Source organism: Polistes fuscatus, unplaced genomic scaffold, assembly GCF_010416935.1.
Source record: "Polistes fuscatus isolate 324 unplaced genomic scaffold, CU_Pfus_HIC Scaffold3, whole genome shotgun sequence".
Classification (NCBI taxonomy): Eukaryota; Metazoa; Arthropoda; class Insecta; order Hymenoptera; family Vespidae; genus Polistes; species Polistes fuscatus.
This window is the reverse complement of record NW_025113107.1, coordinates 10,373,160-10,394,855: the sequence shown is the minus strand read 5'-3', so window position 1 is coordinate 10,394,855 and position 21,696 is coordinate 10,373,160. Positions and strand designations below refer to the sequence as shown.

General features: G+C 29.6%; 3 protein-coding genes across 15 annotated transcripts in view; 2 read left to right on the top strand and 1 right to left on the bottom strand.

Moving 5' to 3' along the window:
• The first annotated feature begins 18 nt into the window (after positions 1 to 18).
• Positions 19 to 3,945, top strand: LOC122519966 (23 kDa integral membrane protein-like). Its single transcript, XM_043639820.1, has 5 exons — positions 19 to 1,257; positions 2,047 to 2,235; positions 2,328 to 2,486; positions 3,016 to 3,231; positions 3,340 to 3,945. Exons 1-5 carry the CDS (start codon positions 1,198 to 1,200, stop codon positions 3,502 to 3,504), a joined length of 789 nt encoding a protein of 262 aa, XP_043495755.1. The 5' UTR covers positions 19 to 1,197; the 3' UTR covers positions 3,505 to 3,945.
• Positions 3,946 to 4,632: 687 nt separating this feature from the next.
• Positions 4,633 to 10,373, top strand: LOC122519506 (CD63 antigen-like). 2 transcript variants are annotated; one of them, XM_043638996.1, is made up of 6 exons: positions 4,633 to 4,952; positions 5,056 to 5,136; positions 8,682 to 8,870; positions 9,224 to 9,394; positions 9,772 to 9,984; positions 10,141 to 10,373. In XM_043638996.1, the coding sequence occupies exons 2-6, from the start codon at positions 5,077 to 5,079 to the stop codon at positions 10,213 to 10,215; spliced, it is 708 nt and encodes a 235-aa protein (XP_043494931.1). In that variant the 5' UTR covers positions 4,633 to 4,952; positions 5,056 to 5,076; the 3' UTR covers positions 10,216 to 10,373. The 2 variants fall into 2 exon arrangements, with proteins under 2 accessions (XP_043494931.1, XP_043494932.1); XM_043638997.1 differs by having other exon boundaries at positions 4,893 to 4,911.
• A 2,949-nt stretch (positions 10,374 to 13,322) lies between these two features.
• The window catches only part of LOC122519503, a 149,553-nt gene continuing 141,179 nt past the window's right edge, over positions 13,323 to 21,696 (bottom strand). For 9 of the 12 annotated variants that reach the window (XM_043638984.1, XM_043638985.1, XM_043638983.1 and 6 more), the window contains 5 exons: positions 21,215 to 21,599; positions 20,508 to 20,809; positions 20,166 to 20,399; positions 19,734 to 19,884; positions 13,323 to 16,270 (listed from right to left, as the gene is read on the bottom strand). In XM_043638984.1, coding sequence (XP_043494919.1) covers positions 15,876 to 16,270; positions 19,734 to 19,884; positions 20,166 to 20,399; positions 20,508 to 20,809; positions 21,215 to 21,599 — 1,467 coding nt within the window. In that variant the 3' untranslated portion in view covers positions 13,323 to 15,875. Of the gene's footprint in view, positions 16,271 to 17,091; positions 17,699 to 19,221; positions 19,485 to 19,733; positions 19,885 to 20,165; positions 20,400 to 20,507; positions 20,810 to 21,214; positions 21,600 to 21,696 lie in introns of those variants that run through there. The other 3 variants (XM_043638990.1, XM_043638993.1, XM_043638994.1) reach the window with 3 other exon arrangements.

Sequence of the window (21,696 nt, the reverse complement as noted above, 5' to 3'; positions counted from 1 at the left end):
TATAAATTAAAAAAATTTATCAAAGGTGGTGAATTTAAATGGGACACATTTTTTTTTATCGATCGAACGTTGGTCATAGCGTAACGAAGGGTTAGTCATACCCTAAACACCTGTACCTTAGCTATAAAACTCACATGTGTCTAGATATTTAGTATTATAGTTGAACAAGACATCGTCGTGTAAGCATCGTCGGTATTCTTTACATTCGTTAAACCAATTGCAAAAAATTCGAAATTATATACAGAGAATATAAATATACGTATTTACAAATATATATATATATATATATGTAAACGTAGCGCGTGAAATTTAAATATCAGAATAATCGAGTCGGATAAGACTTGTTTCACACGAGAATAAACACATGTCCGAGAATAAAATCTATAATTTTATTTGTTCTTTTGTATTAATAATTCTTTTTACTTATAAGAATATTATTTATATTTTTCATTTTTGGGCCAAACTGAGCGATATTTTAGCTCTACCGCATAAATTCATTCAATTAGATAAAGTTTTAATTTGATTGCTTTAAAATTTCCCCCTAAAAAAAAGTATTTTAGAACGATCGAAGTTTTCAAGATAAATCAAAAATCCGATATCTTTGTACAATAATTCCAAACAATCATTAAATAAATACTTTCATTGATCTACTTGTAAATTAAGAAACGAGATATATAAAATACATAAGAAATATTTTCATATAATATTCGAGAAGAGAATAATCGTGGAAAATTAGTCACGTTGGGGGTAAATTCTATATCTAACATACGCGTATCTTTTTTAAATTTATCCTGAAATTTTACTGTAGACAAAAACGATAAACTTGTTAAAAAAAATTTGAAAAAGGAGGAGGTACTTCGAAGATAAAGATTATACGACGTTAGTAGCGCTTTATTTGTTGGAATGAGTGAGACTTTCGAAGAGATCGAAAGACGCGCGCTTGAAGAATCAAGATCTTTTGTGATTGTGTCGCCCTCGTGATTATTATAACGTTTGGTTCGGCCAAAGTTTGCTGATGCGTTTACAAGTGTACATATATATACATATACATATACATATATAACTCTATTTCTTTCATTTTTGTTGGTGGTGTATTTGCGCGCGTTGCATGTATACGCGCGCGCGTGCACGCACCACGTTACTCTCGCCCTCTTTTCGTCTCCTGCGCGCGTGTATTTATAAACGTGAAATGGTGAAATGGCACGAGCACTCGGCTGCTTACGATATCTTCTAATCGTTGGTACCGTCGTTCTTGGCGTAAGTTATATGCTCCTTCCTAGATCATTTTTTGTTCTATATTTTCTAATCTTTTTTTTCTTTTTACATTTATTATATTTAGTTAAAATAATTTATATTGCGATGCGTCCTTTGACGTTCCTCCTCTTCTCGATACTTTATTACTTTTTTTTTAATCTTCTAATCTTCTTTTTACCAATATTTTTCTTACTAATATACGCATATATTTGCATACATATATATATTTATAAGAAATAATATTTGAAATATGTAGACGATTTGAATTATTTGTAGAAAATTGTTTCAAAATCAAAATCACATATATCGATTAATGAATTATTCTATCGGAAATCTCTGCTTCGTCAATCGTCGTTATTTAAACTCGTTGGTTTTAACTTTTCATTTATTTTTCGATCGATTTATTAATATTTATTTCTCCTAACACTGGTCTACCGTTTATTATTTTTATACATTTTTCGTTGTAAATTTCATGCTCGTATGTTTGAAACGTTTCGATTCTCTGATTTTTATTGAGGCATATTATTTTTATCTACGCTCTATCTTATTGACATGAGATTTATCTAATCCCAAAGAAATGTAATATATCTGTAAATAATTGATATCGCTAACAATAAGTGTTACTACAAGAAAATATATTTTATCGTTGTTAGAAGCTTCAGATAATCATTGAGTCATACTTTTAAAACGTATATTTTCTTAACTCTTCTTTTTTATTTTCACAGAAGAAAAAACTACGTAGTCTTATCTACCATACTCTAATATCTCACATCCGGTAATATCTATTTACAGATTTCAGGAATAGTAGCTTCAACCTTCGCTGGATTTTTTTTATATCAGTTAGCCGAATATAAACAACTCACACCTGATAATGTTTACGGTCCGTCAATTACTCTCTTGGTTTTGGGTTTATTCACATGTGCCGTTGGTTGGTTGTCCTGGCATTTTCTCGAATTTACGCAAAAGAGTCAAGTGATACTAGTAAGCAAAATAATCAATATATCTAAATATGGATCCTTTGTTTATTGATTTAAAAAGAAAATTGTTATTGTAATAAACTGTTTGATTTTTAGTTTGTTACAAGTTTGGCGATAATTGGTATATTAGAAACGACTGCTGGAATATGGGCACTTGTCAGACACGAACAAATAGATTTCCTTCCGGCTACACGTCTTGAAACAGTATTTGTAGCTAAAGACAATCAACAATTATGGGAGCACGTACAAACCAAGGTAAATGTATACGTTCTTATCGGAATATTATAAATTCTTGTATTATTTTTTTAATTTAATATTTATAGTTTTATATTATATATAATAAATGTAATAACCGGCTTTTTATCTTCTCTTTACGCAAAGAATTTTAGTATATATGTATTTTACATTTTTATTTTGATAAGTTCACATGCGCTATTGTTTTCTTTGTAAGAGATATGCCATTATGAGAATGAATCAATAATTATCCGTAACGTAATGGTATTTTTCTATGTATTGATTTTACTCTGAAACGCCCACGCATCGATATTGCCGTAATTTATATCGTTAATTTGTATTTAATACTGTAAATAACATTAACTAATTTTATCTAACTTGTAAATTTTCTATTTTCTTTTTTTCTTTTTATAAATTACGAAATTTCTTGTTTATTTTCCTTAAAAAATCATTTAAGAAGTCATTATCTTGCTAAAGATAAATTCATATCTATATTCAAAATATATTCATACGTATAATTAGTGTTAATTAACATTTAATATTATTATAGTTTCAATGTTGCGGCATGGACGGACCAACCGATTACCGTGGGCAAAATTCGGTTCCGTGGACTTGTTGCGACACATCATTGTCTCTAAAGTCAAACAACGATAAATCCACTTGTACTTCCATATATGCCAGAGGCTGCCATCATGTTATGATAAGTCGTGCGAGATCGATTTTATTACATGTGTTTTTACTCGGTCTCGGTGGATTATTATTGAAAGTAAATGAAATTCACTTTCATTCACGAATTTATCATCAAGCTTTATATTTACGTTAATCGATATTAATGAAAAGAATTCATTTCATTTATTTATTTTTTTATTTTTAGATTTGTCTAATAATATGTTCAGCATGTTATGTGAAAGCATTTACGGATAGAATAGAAAGAAGAAGGCAAGATGCGTTGACACGCAGAATATCCTCCCAAGTAATATATCAACCAGATAATAATTCAAAGCTTCTGAATCGACAATTGTCATTAAACGAAACGTAGTTTATTGTTTTAAAAATAAATAAACCAATATAGTGTTCGATCAAATTAATGAAAGTAAATAGATACATATGTTCGTTCGATTGATCGTTTTTGGCAAACGGATTATGTCGAGATTTTATCATGCGATCGATTTTCTCAATGATAAGATATTGTTCAAAAAATATGACTAAAAGTGACTCACCAGAAGGGTACTAATATGACGTAACGTTATGAAAATAATAAAGAAACCATTTACAAAATAGAACATATTTTCTATGACATCAATGAGATTTCTTATCTTGTTTACTTGATAAATTAACATCCTTTTATATTGCTTTTAATTGTTAGAAAATAATTTGCTGGAGAAAATAGATTTTATTATCTTTATAAACAAATCTTTGTATAAGAATATTCTGCGATACAATTATAGGAAATTATAATAAAAGACAATAAAAAAGGGAATATCGTTTGTTGCTCGTTATTTTAAAAACAATTAAAATCTTGTATATAAGAATTATTTATTAGATTATAAAACATAGAATAATGTGCATATATATATATATATATATACATACATATATATATGTATGTATATATGTTTGATAAAACGTCGGGATTGTGTCATTTGAATACGCGGACGACGTATTTATATTTCAGAATTTTATTTTGTTTTCCTTCAAATTAATAGAAATTCGCGACACAGTTTGCGCACCACTGCTTTAGAGGACATAGATGTAACGTAGTTACTTAATACATATATATATATGTCTATATGTGTACACCAGCGATACTATTCGTGCTATGTCCTTGCTTAAGAAAGTACATATGTTAATCCTAAATGATCTGAACAAATAATTTCGTTGAATTTTATATTATATTCATAATATTATAAACGAAATTATTATTAAATTTGTAATAATATTAATTTTATATAAATGCGTTGAACCATCATATTTTGTTAAAAATAAAGAAAAAAGAAAACATGATTAAAAAAATGTAATTAAAAATATATTTAAATATAGAAACAATAAATATAATATATGATTTATATACATAATTATAGAAATTATATAAATGTATATAATTTATATTACATATTGCAAATTAGTTTCGACCAGCGGAAAACAAATAATATCAACGAAGATTGAAAAATTATTATAACAATATGAATCAAAACCGTGTGTGTAAATTTTCAGGATAAATCAGGAAATAAAATAATGGTACTTGCTGATAACTTAAGAGAACAAACAGACGATACGAGACGGGCGACAACGTGAGTCATACATTAAGAAGAGAAACAGAGAAATAAAGAGTGTGTGTGTGGTGTGTGTTTGTATACGAGAGAGAGAGGGAGAAGGGAGAGATGGGATAAAGGAAAGAGTGGGGATAACTGTACGTAAACGAACAGTCGAAGATCAGAGAATAGAGGTAACGGTTGTGCAGTTAAATTTCAATCGTCGGGTTCGGTGGTAGGTTATTTTGTGCGTCTCGCACATCACGGAATAACCTGTTGAACTTATTTAATTTGGTAAACTCTTACGGTGTTAAGTGATTGATATTTTTGTTGTTCAGAATACGAAAGAAACATTCAAGATGGGTTGCGGACTGGGATTAATAAAATATCTCCTATTTATATTTAATTTCATCTTTGCAGTACGTACATTTATATATTTACAAATTTATTTTGAAACAATTTATAAATATATAAAAATGTAATATATATGTAATATAACATTATATATATGAGTTGGTTAAAAAGTTTTGAGTGTAACAACAGACGCCACGTTCTTTTTTTCTTTTTTTTTGTTCAATTACAATTTTATTTCTCCTACGTATTATCTTGAAACTTTTATAAAATGTGGATAAAGTTTAATGCAATTGTTTTTAAATTAAAGATTCTTATTTTAAAATCTTGGCAGTGGTTGAAAACGTGCAAGAAAGAGTTACGATCTTAAACGAGTTTATCTACAATTGAATGTATCTAATCTAAGGAGGATATAAGAAAAGAGTAAAAATATCTTATCGCGAACGTTATCTTAAACAATCCAAAAAGTATCTTCGAATATCTTTCTTTTATTTTTTTATTTGTGCTTTTTTTTTTCTTCGATTGTTAGAAACAACGCCATTCGTAAGAAGTACACGAATTTAATCTGATCGAATATTTAGATATGTGTTTAATTTTTTACATTACAATTTCATTGGTTTTTATCCGCCTATGATGCATATTATTTCACGTCTTGGAAGTTTAGAAAAGAAAAGAAAAAGGGAAATCGAACGCAAATTTCCTGTTACGATTCGTTATTGCGACTCTCTAACAGCGATAAAACGTTTAGTTAACGAATTTTTTTGTTTAACTCTAAATGCATAGTTTGAGTTTTTTCTTTATATTTTTTTCTTTTTTTTATGTATTCCTTATGCGTTTTGCTTTTCTTCATAGATAAATAGCAGAAGAAATAGTAAGTACCTGTCTCGTTATGAATTATCACGAAAAAGGAAGTGCGAAATGAAATACAATTAGATAATAATTTGCGTAGGTGTTCGTTATAAGCGAACGTTAATAAAACAAGATGACGAATAAAACGATCGTTGTTTAAAGTGAATTATTTTGGGGTTTTCGTGTATTTCCTTAAGAAGAAGCGTATTAAATTTAAATTTTACGTTCGAGTAAATTTAAAATTCTTGCAGAAAAAACATATTATGACATCATCGTCATTATTATAATTATTATAATTATCATTATTATTATCATTATTATCATTATCATCATCACCGTCGTCGTCGTCGTCATTGTAGTTTCCTTTTATTACGAGTAATACGTAATAACGATGGTTATTAAAATAAATAATTCGTGAGACCTTACTCAAAAGTTTATTGGAAATCAAAATGTTAAGAAAAGATCGAATTTCGTGGAAGAAGTATGATATCATCATCCTTGTTTTCCTTTCTCTTTGATACTTTTGTACCATGTTATCGTTATTTCTTTGAATATTCGTATACGATAAGTACTGTATTTATGTATGACATGTTTACCGAATGAAATCTGAAATATTAGAAAGTTCTAATGAATTTTGATCTTTTATCGATAAATTCGGAAAAATTGTTAAGTGTTAATACGAATTCTGATAATAATCTGATATAAACATCAGATAACGATTATTAATTATAAACGAAAAATATATCTATTATCTTTACTATCTAATTTTAGCATTTCTTAATCTTTTTTTTTGTACCATGGTCTCGTTTTTTTGTTTATATGCAATATATCATTCTTTTCAATCTACTAGATTAGGGTCGCTATAGGAAGATGGGTTAAAAAATTTGGAACCTATCTTTATTGCGTAGTGTTTCAAAGTCGACAAAACAATTGTTTCTATTTCAGGCTCAATACTTTTCAACCATTCCATATATATTATTTCAATTTTTTAGCTCTTAGGTAACATAATTATCTGTTGTGCCTTATGTTTCAGTTGATTATTTTTATTTATTTATCACTCTATTCTACTTTGTTAGAAAAATTAAAAAAATAATTGATATGATAATAGTAATAATAATACTAAATAAGTAGGATAAAATAATATAATAATTTGTATCGTTTAATATAATTTAAAGTAAATTTACTTACAAATAAATATCAATTTCGAGATACGCAAGATGATCGAAAAGAAATAAAGTTGAAAAAGATTGAAAAGATATAAGAACATTCCACGATAACTTATTTATCATTCGTATTATCAATTAATCTTTCATACACAAGTTAATTACTTTTCTTGCTTTCGAAGTAAAATGTATCATTTCGCGATTGATTAAAAATTGAATAGACATTGGTAGTTGAGAAACGCTGATATATATTATCTATATTATTAAAGTGTGCTCTCATTGGATACTATTAGATTGGTTACGTGATTCCAATGTTATCCGAAGTATTATAAAATTTTTAAATAGTACCGACGAACGAATAAACGAACGAACGAACAATCGACTGCAACATGCTTGGATACACCGGTAAAAAAACTCTTTCATGAAATTTCAAGGCCAAATAAAGTCCGCCCTAGCGCAAATACACCTGCGATAATCTCGATGTAAATTATTCCACACGTGAGGAGAAATAGATAGGTTTAGAATGCGAATAATATCGTTGCGTGTAAAGTTTCCAAGGATTTTTTCCCGATATTACAATACGATATCACTACAATTTTATATTTTATCGCAATGGATGAGCGCGATTGTAAGTGTTTTTAACGGGTAAAGATCGAGTAATGTTCTATTTTTTTCCTTTCTATATTTTCATTTCTAATTACTTTAAGATAAACATTTATAATTTATTAGTTTAAGTAATTGCCGATATATGTTTTTAGGGTGCAACTAAATGTTTTTTATTAAATACACTAATTGCATGTTTCGGGCTAATATTTCGATTTAATTTGTTCTGGTGTTTTTGAAGGTTTTTTATATTCGCGTAATCATACCAAAACGTATGATTACATACGTATGCTTGCACAAATAATATTTGTATAAAACTTTTTCTTTATTTACCTATTAGTTTTTTTTTTTAATTGAATAAAGAAGCGTCACGTTAGTGGTGACTCAATAGTTCTAGAAAAAATTGTGTCGTTGTGTGAGCGGAGGTGACCTCATAGTATAAAATAAAACTTTTACTATCAGACCCAATTTAGGTATACCTGCATTTAATTGAGTAATATAATGTAATAAAAATAGCAAAAAGTTCAAATATGTATTATTCGAATATTATACCTGTGTTACCCACGGCATTTACAATTTTTGTCGTCAGTTTATATTTTTAAAATAATATACATTATTTCGTGATAAGACACTAATGTCTAGGTCATTAGTAGTATAATAATAATAAATACATAACAGAAACATAACTAGTTAATAAAACAAAAATTTATATAAAATCATTTTGAAAAAAGATGAAGAAATACGGTATATTTACGTGATTAGATTAAAAATTCTTTGCTTAATACATAAATAATTTCTAATATAATAAATAATAATAATAATAATGATAATAATAATAATAATAATAATAATAATAATAATAATATTAATTGACTATTTGTTAGATATAAATTAGTACATTTATGTGCACATTTATATAATGAATATTAGTACATTATGTGCACATTTATATAATGAATTTATTTGTTATACTCAAAGAACAATATCGATTGTTACAGTTATGCGGTCTAGCTATTCTCATAGTTGGTGTCCTCATGCACGTAAATATTAGCAATTACAAAGAAGCTGTAGAAGAAAATATTTCTTTCCCCTCGGTGACGTTCATCGTCATTGGCAGCATTATTTTTGTAATTGCATTCTTCGGATGCTGCGGCGCAATACGTGAAAGTCATTGCATGACCATAACCGTGAGTATTCCATATTTAAATGCTAAACATATCCATGATTGGTTTTAAATACAATTTGACCTAATAATTTCATGTCTACGCTACTTGTACTTTTATATAGCCTAATCGACCCGTTACCTTTTAATTTTAAATATACGGTTATTGCTTAACCTTGATCAGACTGTAAAAGTATGCTAAATACAATTACTTATCAATATTGACAAAATTCGAAGCTCAGCCGTTAAGATCTAGATCAGCCGGTTAGAATGATTTATACTCTTCCAAATTGTCAATTTTCTTACAGTATTAAATCAAATCTTTATATATTAGATTCTAATAAGACGACATATATCTTTACAATGTATTCATTTCAGTTCGCATCGTTCCTGCTTACGATATTTATAATACAAATTGCCGTTGCGATCTACGCATTTGTCGTCTTCAAAGATTCTAATATAAATGTTAAGAATTCTTACTCGGAATTATTCAACAAATATTGGACTTCTAGCACGAGTCAAGAAATTATAGACATCATTCAGAAGAACGTAAGTATGACAATGTTTAATAAATTTGTCAAACGTATCGATATTTTTATTTACAATCAACAAAAAAATTCGAAAGAGATTAATTGTCCTATACGTTCTAATATAGTTTTCATTATAACTAATTAGTTGAATTATCTTCTTTCTATTTTTTAATTTTCTATTATTTATCGGATGATGCGATAATGTTTGCACTTAATTTGATTAGGTTCTGTATCATATGGGAGTTTTTTTAAATCTTTATATCATGTTAGAATAAAATTCTTGAATCGTATTAAAGTATTAATAAGAGATCATGCTGTAAAGGTATCCTGTAATACGGGGATATTAGTTGGATATAAATTTAATACGTATATATTTATCTTTATTTCGTTTTGTAGTTGGAATGTTGTGGTATAGATTCAAAGGATGATTACAATGGAATTTTACACAATAAGACTATACCTTGGAGTTGTTGCAGTGACGTAGATATGTACTCAGAATGTCCAAGGGATCAGGCCTTCAAACATGGATGTGCCAATGCTTTAAAAGATTTCCTTGTTTATGCTGGAGTAGTATTGGGTGGTGTTGCAATCGGTATAGCCGTAGTCGAAGTGAGTTACCGATTTCTTTTTCAAATTTTTCTTTTTGTTTTTTTTTTTAGAGTTCTTTTCAACGAATTTAATATTTACTGCGTATACTCTTTTTAAAACCAAACGGAGGGAGAACCCCTATGGATTTCTTAATTGATTTTCTTTTTTTATTTGCAGCTTGTCGGTATTATATTCGCACTATGCCTAGCAAATTCGATAAAGAATTCCGAAAGAAGAGGTTACAGGGTATAAGGGACCAATCAACAACAACAACAATTTAAGAGTATTATTTTTCTTGTTTATAATATATCTATTTCTTTTTTTTTCTTTTTTATTTTTTTTTATTATTATCCTATACTACATAGCATACAAAAATTAACGATGAAATTAATTTTGATAATTGGAAGCAATATTCGTTTTTTTCTTTTTTACAAACACGAAATGCGTGTTTGTTGTTTTCTAGTTTCTACAAATTTTATAGATTGGAAAGGGAACTTAACTGCGTAAATTAAACTATATACGTGTTTATGTATTATTTTCTTTTTTTTGCTTTTTAATTTTTTTGTGTTATCGTTTGGAAACAAGTATTTTTTGTGATAGTTTTACGGGATACTTAGGGAAAAAAAAGAAAGCCACAAAATTTAAATAACGAGAAAAAAAGAGACGCATTTCAGAAAAAAGAGACATATTTCAGAAAAAAATATATATTTAATATTTCGTCGATATGTTCTGTGATTTTTGTAACGGCAAACGATGAAAAAGTTTAAAGTATTTTATTTTATATACATATATATAATAAAAAAAGAAAAATAATAAATTTTAAGTATTATAAGAGATAAAATTACTTTCATCAAATTGCATAATGTTAACCGACTGGAGAAATATAAATATACGTATTATATTTACAAATCAACGAATTAAATGGAGATTTAGTGTCGTTGATGAGTTTATAAAATAATTTTATTTTTTGTACAATAAGGAGATTGATTTATGATTTGATGAACGCATTAATGTGCGCACAAGTAAATTTATTTTCATGAAAGTACTCTTATCGACAAAAAAATTTGTTCCTTTTTTTCCTGATGAAAGTAAAAGCCTGTTTTAGCGAATTAATCGATTTCCAAGATTTTTCAGATGAGCTTAATTTTAGAGTATATTTACTGAAATGAAATTTCTTGTGAAATTAATTTATTCCCTATACATCGTAAGCATGAAGAAATATTAAATTTTCACAAATATTGATAAACAACTTTTTCATTTTTTTTTATTTTTTTTATTTTATTTTTTTAGGAAAGGAATAAATAAAAACTTTTCAAATGATTTCTAGCTGTTGCTCAACTATACTAATTGTTAAACTCTTACATTATCATAATCGCGTATTGTCCAATGTAAGAAATTTTATAAACAATCGATAAAATATTTTTTCCTACAATCAAATTTAGTCGGTTACGCTTTCTTTTTTTTTACAGGATTGACTGAAATTTTGTTTAATGAAAAATAGTTTGAGGAAAAAATATGCACTCAGATTAATAATCATAATCGTACATCATTCTTATATTGTCATAATTTATTAAGATTAAGGGAGGATAACTTACATCCGTTGTACTATAATACATTACTATTTACAACGTAAAGTCGGGCTTGCGTTCACTGCCTCCCTCAGCTTTCTCTCTCTCTCTCTCTCTCTTTCGCTCTTTTTCTCAAACACGCATACAAATACGCGCATGTGAACTCATTCTATCTCTTTCTCTCTCTCTTTCTCTCTCTCTTTATCTCGCTCGCTGTACCATTCCTGTCTTATCTCGGTAATGACAGTAACGAACAGAGTTTACAAATATCTTACAACTATATCCGAAAAATGATTAATTTTTTTAGACTGCAAGGACAAAAAAGTATTGTGGCGACCATTTTCTCTTTTTTCTTTTCTATTTATTCGCTCGTTGCTAACGCCATGTTATATTTAATCCTTGATATTGAATGAATTGAAATGTTTTACGCAACGATGTTATATACATATATAATATTTCTCTAATTTTTTTTCTTCTTATTAGCATCGATTGAAATTTATTCCGACGTTTTATTTGTCTTTTAAATTCGTTAATAATTTATTAAAATTACTTCTCGTTGAATTTATATTTTTCACGATTAAATTTGTAACGATAGTTCTCGATCGCTGTTATGAATAGAATTTCTATAATGATTTTATATTTTAATTCTTTCTGTTCTTTTTTCTTTTTTTTTTTCTTTTTCTGCCAAAGACGAGAAATTTCGAGAAAGAAAAAGATTGTAATTAAACTTTCTAGCCGTGCAGTCTTTTCTACTTGAACGATCTTTTACTTTTTTTTTTCTTCCTTCCGAATTATTCAAAATACCAAGTGACGTTCGTATTCGATGTGTGTATCTCTAACGTGTAAAATAGGTATCTTGGTTTTCTATGGACTCGTTATTATTTAATTACATCGTACGTACTAATCGTGTTATTTCCTAGTAATTTGACCAAATGTTTGACTTGTAATTAATTGTTTCTCTTCTTCTCTCTCTCTCTCTCTCTCTGTCTCTCTCTTTTCGACGATATTTAACAGTGATTTTTCAAACTACGATAATACGTGCTTGGTGTTTAAAAATGTTTAAAATTAAAAAAATTTGCAGATTTAAAATTATATAATTTAATCATCTCAGCAAGAATCGATTATTAATTAATTATTTTATTAAATTATTTTTTAAAATACGTGTCGTAACGAAAACGACATTTGTATAAAAATTAAATTGAAACTTTAGCACACTTTGTGATAAATAATATTTTTCTTACCGGAATCGAAAACCGTTGAACTATTTATATAAGCGTTGCTATAATTTCGTTCATTCGATATTTCCTAGAATACATCATGATCTTTTTTTAGCTACATCTAATCACCGATAATTCGGGAACAAAGCGCTAATCCCACTACTTCTTTCAAATCTATTCTTATGTTACATAATGTTTGGAAGCAAACTATACAGGTTTCTTTTTTATCTTTCCAATATCTCTCGTTTTAAAAGTATCGAACGATAAAGTAGTATACTCGTTCGACGATCGATCGGTCTTATTATTGTTAAAACGAATGATGGGTACAGACAGCGACAAAAATTCATCATCCACTTCGAGTTAATGTTTTTTTTTTTAGAGAAAGATCGACGGATTTAAAAGATTCAAGAATATTTTCCTTTTCCGTTCTTTTGTTTCGCGCGTTTTTATATATATTTTTATTTTTATTTTTATATATTTATTATTATTTCTTTTTTAATCAGATAAAGGACAGATAAGGATGTTGCAAGACGGGTTCTTGATTATTTGTTCTTACCTTTTTTTTTTCTTTAAATTTTTGCTTTAATAAATATCATCGACGTATATAGAATGGACTGCTGTTCTCTATCGCTAAATTATGGAACTTTAAATGACAAAGAGACATCGATTGTGTCTCTGTCTAGTCAAATGTGATTGGTAATTGAGCCAATAACGTGTGACGTATACAGCAGGATTGTTCATTTGTTCGTCAATAATTATTAAATATATCCAATATATATATATATATATATATATATGTATAAATTAACGTTAAAATATCAGACACTTTAGTTTAAAGGTATCATCGAAAGATTTCGATTAACCCTTTGAGCTTTGAATACTTCCTGTGTAAGTTTTACGTATGAACTATGTGCGTCCTAGCGATTGCAATCGATTTCGAATTAAATATTTTTTTTTCTTAATTATGAACTCTACTGATTTGAATATACCGAGTACAATTAACAATAATTTATTATGACATTCTTTTTGCATCATATAAATATATATATTGTTTAATTGTGTATAATCAAATCTCTTGACTATAATTAATAGTTTATTTAAAAGGAATACACAAGTATTCATTTTATATAAAGACAATTTTAATAATGTTACGTTTAAGATCGAAAAAAAAAAACTGTTAGACAGAAATACGAGTTCATAGTCCACACCAAGAGCTTTCGCTGAACGCATATGTGCACTCATAAATCTGCTCAAATGGTTTAAAAAAACCGATCTTTGCTTATGGTTTTTTAATGATTATATATATGTATGGGCCCTGAGTTATATGGATGGTTTTACTAATGTATTAAAGTATACAAGTTTATATACTTCGACGATTTAACTAATAAGAGTAAATTTAAATTCGTTAAATGATCTAAGAATGAACAACACGTGCATCCATAGAGCTGCTCAAAGGGTTTAACAAAAACCGATCTCTTATGGTTTTTTAATGATTATATATGTGTACGGGCCCTGAGTAAGAAGGATGGTTCTACTAATGTATTCAAATATACAAGTTTATATACTTCGACGATTTAACTAATAAGAGTAAATTTAAATTCGTTAAGTGATCTAAGAATGAACAACACGTCATGGCTATAAGAAAGAAGAAGAAAGATAATTCCATGAGGAGAAGTTGCGCATAGTCAATTTTATATGACGAGCTTTTAAAAGATGTTTGAATGAAGACTAATCTTTTATAAGAAGAAGAAGAAGAAGAAGAAGAAGAGAGCTCTGAATGGTTCTTTCGAGCACCGATAATAAACGCATTCGTAAATCCTATTTTAGCTATTTCGAATCGAACTCTGTAAATCGTTGGGTACGATTTGTAGGTACTTAACGTTGGAACAGCAACTACGATAATAACAAGGACTCGTCTTTTTTTTTGTTTAATATTATTAATTATTATTATTATTATTATTATTATTAATTATATTATTATTATTAATATTAATATTATTATTATTATTATTATTATTCGATAGAAACTTTGATTTTCGTTCTCTTATTCCTATTGATTATCGTACACACATATACGCATCGTTGGAAACTTTCTACTCCTCTTTTTTTTTTTTTTTTTTTTTAATTCTTCTACGAAGACAAATCCCAATATGTCGATTTCTAAGTACGTTGACCAATGGGCGACGTTCCTATGTATGTATTAATTTTTTTTCGATTTTTTTAAAATTTTTTTTAATTTTAAGTAAGTAAGTACTTATAGTTTTAAAACCTACCGGGATATCCTACCATGTATCCTTATCAACGCGTTTTCTAAACGCTACTAATAGGTACTTACGTTATACGTGTATTTGTTTCACATATATATATATATATATATATATATTGTTTTCTCTGTATTCTTTTTTTGTTCTTTTAATTCCTCATTTTATAGTTTCTCTTTTTGTTTTCCCCTCTTATGAATCCGGAAGCAATAATTCTATTCTCTCGTACGTGGGCTGAAAGACGCTGCTTCTACTCATATATTTTTAAAACGATTACGAGAAATCGTATTTTTACGGGATTCTTTTTTTACTTTTCACAAACAAATACACAATTATTGTGTTCTCACGTATGTGTTTTTCTTTCATTATTTTTGTTGTCTCTTACAATAGAGTGCTTATTAACAACCAGCAATTCGAAAGAATATACATACACGCATACATACATACATACATACATACATACATACATACATACATACATACATACATACGTACATACATACATACCTACATGCATACATGCATGCATGCATGCATATATACGTTACACACAAATCATACGTAGATTGGTCCTATCATTCTTTACCTTTCATTCCTCTTTCTCTCTCTCTTTCTCTCTCACTCTCTCACTCTCTCTCACTCTCTCTCTCTCTCTCTCTCTCAGTATATCCCAGCAGCTCGTTGGACTAGGCACGAGATTTGAAGGACGCGTACATGTTTCTTTTTTTCTTTATTTTTTTTCTTTTTTTTTTTTTCAGAGGAATAATTAGATAAAATAACGCAACACCAGGAGCACCACCTCTATCTCTCTCGTATTCTCGCGTCATAAAGCGTATAGTAGAAAAGTGGAAAATTCGTATCTCGTTCTAAAGCGAATGTTCTTCCTCGTTGAGGTGGTGGGGTTGCTTCGTCAATTCGTCGATTTCGAGAGAATTTGTCGTCGTCGTAGTCGTCAAAGTCATTGTATTCGAAGTTTGAAGAATTTTGTTGTCCAAATCGGTGACGGGGGTGGCGTTGGTGGCGGCAACAACAACAACGACATCCAATTTGTTGTCAGAACTACCACCGTGCTCAGATGCAACGTCGTCCGAGCATGCGGATGAGGATGGTACCATCTCGTCGAGAAAATCAAATGATGCCACTGCCTCGCGTTCCTTTTCCCCGTACCTCACGAAAAAGTCCTCGCCACGGTCGATTATGGACGGCCTTGAGGTTCCCCAGGTAGATGGTCTTAGGACGCGTTGTGCCTGTGCCGCTGATGCTGAGAAACCAAGCGCAGCGGGTCAACATGCCTCAGATAACTTCCACTCTTTTTGGCTCTTTTTACCTCCCTCTCACTCCCTCTCTATCTCTCTCTATCTATCTCTCTCGCGTTCTCTCCCTCTCTCTCTATCTCACTTTCTCACTCTCCCTCGCTCTCCCTCCCTCGCTCTCCCTCTCTCTCTCTCTCTCTCTCTCTCTCTCTCTCTCTCTCTCTCTCTCTCTCTCTCTCTCTCTCTCTCTCTCTCCCTCCCTCCCTATACCGGTTCTATAGCAGACACAGAGTAGCTCGGCTTAGCACTCTTTTTATTTTTTTTATTTTTTTGGTTATTATTTTTATCGATTTGTTTGTTTGTTCTTTCTTTAGATTTTGGATTTTTCATTTTTTGTATGCTTGTTTCTTTTGTGCATATTACCTCTCCTTTCCCTCTATTTTATTTTTGTTTCACTTTTTATTCCTCTCTCTCTCTTTCTCTCTCTCTCTCTCTCTCTCTCTTATATTTCTTTTCAACCTTCTTCGCGTGTACCATTTTTTGTTAATAATTATATTCCAATTAATTTCTCTTTTACGATTTACTTTTTACGAAGTTTAATCTTGGTCTAATAATATATTTACGCGATTATTATTATTATTATCATCCCATATAATGAAGAATCAAAATTTAATTGTTTCATCGCAAGAGAGAAATTAGATCGAGTTTGTTTCTGATCCTTGACGCAATTCCAAAATTAAAGGAGAGTAGTCAGTGATGATAAACGAAATAATGAAATGTTTATGGTATGTACAAAATGATAGATATATAATTATACAAAATATACATATATATATTAACAATGAAAAATTTATGTAGAATATTTAGATGGATACAAATGATTACGACATTTGATGGTTTTTTGTTCTAATTATCATTCTAATAATAATTTGATGAAATATCAATAATTCAGGTAATTCGGTTTGTAATAATAAATATAATTATTTACGATCGGATTAGCATTGTTCCCTAATAAATGTCTATAGTTATATTTATTATATACCTATATATATGGTGTATGGATAAATGTTAAATGGATAAAAAAGAAAAAAAAACCTTTTTTTCGTTTTTTTCGTCGAAAGAACAAAATGATATATTAAAGGGTGGAATTGCGTAAAGAATTATCTTTCGCATTGCATCTTTCTCGTTACCCTCGTCATATCTGGTTAATAATTCTGTTAGTATAAGAGCCAATGAGAGGTAGTAAACCAAACCCATTTTTTTAATCGTACAATTCCGTACAGTTCCGTACGCTGGATCGAATCAAAGTTGTTCTCGATGTAACACACATTATCCTTCCCGACTGGTTAGAGACGATTATAGAAATTGTTCGTCACTAAGCCGAACTACGTAGCTTTTCTTGTGACAATCAAAGCACACCGCGTAGGAGCTACCATCTGAACAGAAAATATGGAAAAAAACAAAGCTATGTACAGCGAGAGCTACTAGCGATTTGTGTTAATTCGTGTATGCGACCGTATTAAACGTATACATATGGGAAGTATTTATTTGTGTGTGTGTGTGTGTGTGTAAGTAGTAGTCTTGTGACAATTTGTTAAAGCTGCTTTTTTTTTATTTGATATAGATGAGATCGAACGATTCGTCGTTTAACATTTTTTCTTGCTTAATTTTTATAAGGAAGTTTTCTTTTCTTTCTCCTCCCGATAAAACACGCTTTGTAATTTAATTTTTTTTTTGTTTGGATTCGTAACGAAAAGATATTTCATCGTAAAATATATTTTGATTACAACATTGGAGATTCTTGATTTAAAGAAGTATCCACAGTTTACTTCGAAACGATTATGAAAATAATAAATGTTATAACATTTCATCCTCTTTGAATAATTTTTACTCTTGAATTATCGAATTATTTGAAAACAATTAGATATGCACGTAACGTATGAAACTTCTTTTTCCTTTTCTCAAATTAAATCAAACCGTCTCGATCTCATCCTGTTTATCAATAATGCATATATAATGTATACATAAATCGTTTACAAAATTGTTAACATTTTTGTAAGGACGTTCCTTTGAGCGAGCATACGAAAGCATACGAAGCGTGAGCACGTTTCAGTTAAAACAAAATCAAATTAATATTGACGCGTTTAGAACGTAAAGGCATTTTTTTCCTTCTAGATAATAGAAAATACAGATGTGTTTAACGATTATCGATACTTGTTAAAAGATATTGATGATATTTTATATTATCGTTGTGTATTGTATATTTATAATTAATATCGATACATCATAGTTGATAGTGTTTTATCACTGGGACATTTTGTATTATCAAAATAAGTTAGTAAATGAATTAAACACGAATCGATATAATTAATCAAAAAAAAAGAATACTGTTAATAAAATTCAACATTTATAAAATTTTGTTAATGAAGAATAGTATTTCATAGCACACAGAAATAGGAAACTAGCAGAGTAAATTCCACATTTTTGTGTTGATATAAAATATAGATAGATGATGTATTATTATGAAAATATTGTAAATTAGTATGTTTCACTTCGTAAGTTAGTGATCGATGCGGCCTTTTCATTATTTTGAAAAAACGAATATGGTCTTTCGTTTAAAAAAAAAATGTTCCACATTCCTGTTGTAAGATATTTAAAATATTTTTTTTTTCTTTCAATGAAAAGGTTTCATCGATAGATTTTTATTGTTTATAATAATTTATCGATATTATCGTTAAGCACATTTTTAATATAAAATCGCAGCCTTCCATGAGATCAGTGTTAATAAGCGTTGAAAGTGAGTACGGCTCGTTGATACGAGTAGATAAAAGGTATTCGATGCCATCTTCAAAAATGATCGATTACTCATAGGTATATTTTATGTTTAGTGAAGGTGCGATCGAACGACGAGATGAGCGGTAACGAGTCAGCGAAGTGAATATTTTTCCTTTTTTTTTTAAATAAACAAACGATACACGTGCTCGCGTTCGAGCGAGGGAAGGTATTTTATTTTTTATTTGTTTTTTTTTTTTCATTTCTGTTTTTCTTCATACTTTATGACAGTGGTGCGTTAATTATTTATATTTTCAATTTTATATTTTTCATTCATTCAATCCAGAAACATATATATTATTTTTAATCGAACAAATCGAATTACGTATACAGAAATATTATTATAACATTGTTTTTTTCGAAAGGTAGCCGTGAATTCAATTTAATCCTCTGTAACAAAACATTTTATTGTAACAAATTGCATCTTATTCGCAATTGCGAATTTTCTGTTACTTTTAAAGATGTATTTTTTTTTAATTATATTATAACAATATCATTAGATCAATTTTTGAATATTTTTTAAGGTAAAATTATCGCGTTATTCGTGAGGTTTCGCACCACTGTTTTAACGAGAGACGATATGCAAGAAAAATAGTAGAAACGGAGAGACACGTTTGAATCTTTAGGAAAAAATGATACCTTTCTTTTGTCGTCGGTAACGATGTAGCCTGTGTAAGTGTCGATAATCCGGTGGTTCATCCCCGGAATCGCTACCTGCGGAACCACTGCTCGAGGTTGCCGAAGAACTTTCGCTACTTGCTAACATCACGTCTAGAAGGTTTGCTCTGGCCTTCAAATGAAAGAAAATAAATACGTTTACGAGATTAAATGCATATATTCCAAATTCTAAACAGATAATATAATAATAATAATGGTGATAATAAATAATTATCATGTAATAAATTTTAAACGTTCTGTATCAAAATCTGACATCCATTCTATATAGAAAATACTTGTTTCTTTTCTCTCATCAAAAATTAGGTTTACTTTCGTATTAAACTTAATATTAGGTTGCTCGTAAAATTTGAAATCCCATTCATTATTGAAAGAAGACAAAAGAAAATGTTCTACCTTAGGATCTGTGAAGTCGATATCACGTTCAACGTGAACCCAACCAGTTGGGCAGCAGCAAGCAAGATCCAATTTTTCGAGGGCTACCTGAGGGTCTTGACTGACCGTACTATCTTCTCCTTTTCTAATCATTCGATTTAATTCGTCGATAACGTCCTTCGACGTTGCTCGTTCGTGGAAGCTCAACGATCTATCCCTACCTTCGACCAAGAGTGGTGCTCTCGCAGGGCTAACCTGACGAAACGAAATGAACAAATCATTTTCTATACTCTGAGGATGGTTGGAATGTGTTAAAACGTCTATTGAAGACTTTGTTTTCTTTTTTTTTGGTTTTTAACTCACAACCGTGCTAGGGGTCGAAGATGTTGCCGCTTCCTCGTCTTCTTCGGGAACAGCAACCAATTCTGTGGGTGCTACCGTTGTATAACCTACAGCCCCTAAACTGTTAGACCCTATAACCCCGAGTATTCTATCTTCGGTTTGCAAAGAAGGTACTGCTATTTGTTCAAGCGGATCATCCTCGTTGTTGCTCACTTCGATTAAATGTTCCGAATGAGCACTTTCCTGCGACGACGGAGATCTTTCCGTTTCTTTGATGGAAGCACCTTCGACAGTAGGACATTCGCTTCTATTTCCAGCATTTTCTGAAAATATTATCAAACGTAATATTTCATATTTGAAAAAAGAAAGAAAAAAAAAGAAAACATCTTCCTTTCCGAAAAATTCTTTTACCGATACGGGTTCTTAAAATGATGATGAAACTGTGATAAATTAAAAATAATCGTATATTTGAGAATCATCTTTTTTTATTGATGTATCAAAAACACGTTTTTGATATGACAATGAGACAAATAAAATTACGTACTTAAATAATTTACATATACAAGATTCTTATAACTAAGACGTAAATTAATAAAATGATCACAATATATATAAATAAAATGTCGTATACATATATTCGGAAACTTATATGCATAGGAAATAAAAATACGTATTTGGAGATGTTTGAAAAACTTATCTCATCAGTATCACGTTGATTCAATAATTACCTTCGATCGAATGGGTCGTCGGTGGCGCTTGGGTATCGTTTTGTTCCGAAGAATTACTTGGTAATTCAGCCAAATACATTTGTTGTTCGGCTATGAAGGAAAGAACGCTTTGAAGGGCTTGTTCCCTATCAGTAGGTGGTTTCCCGCTTCTCGAGGAAGTACTCGCGAGACTTTTGGTACTTTCGAATTTGACCAATCTATAAAAGTCCCTGGTGAAATCGGTGCCGATCGAAGGTGAATCGGGATCATCGCTGCAACCGGATAGAGCAGCCGATGATCTTTTACTCGAATTTTCCATAACACCTTCTTCGCTACTCCAGGAAGCACCAGGGCTTGAAGCATAAGGCCAAGGTCCGGCAGTCCTCGTGTCCATCAATAGAGCAACCTGTAATCGATTTGAACAAATTTTTAATCATTTGCTTTTTAATTCATTTGCATTTTTTCAATATTATATAGGCCGACAATTAGTCATGGAATTGAGG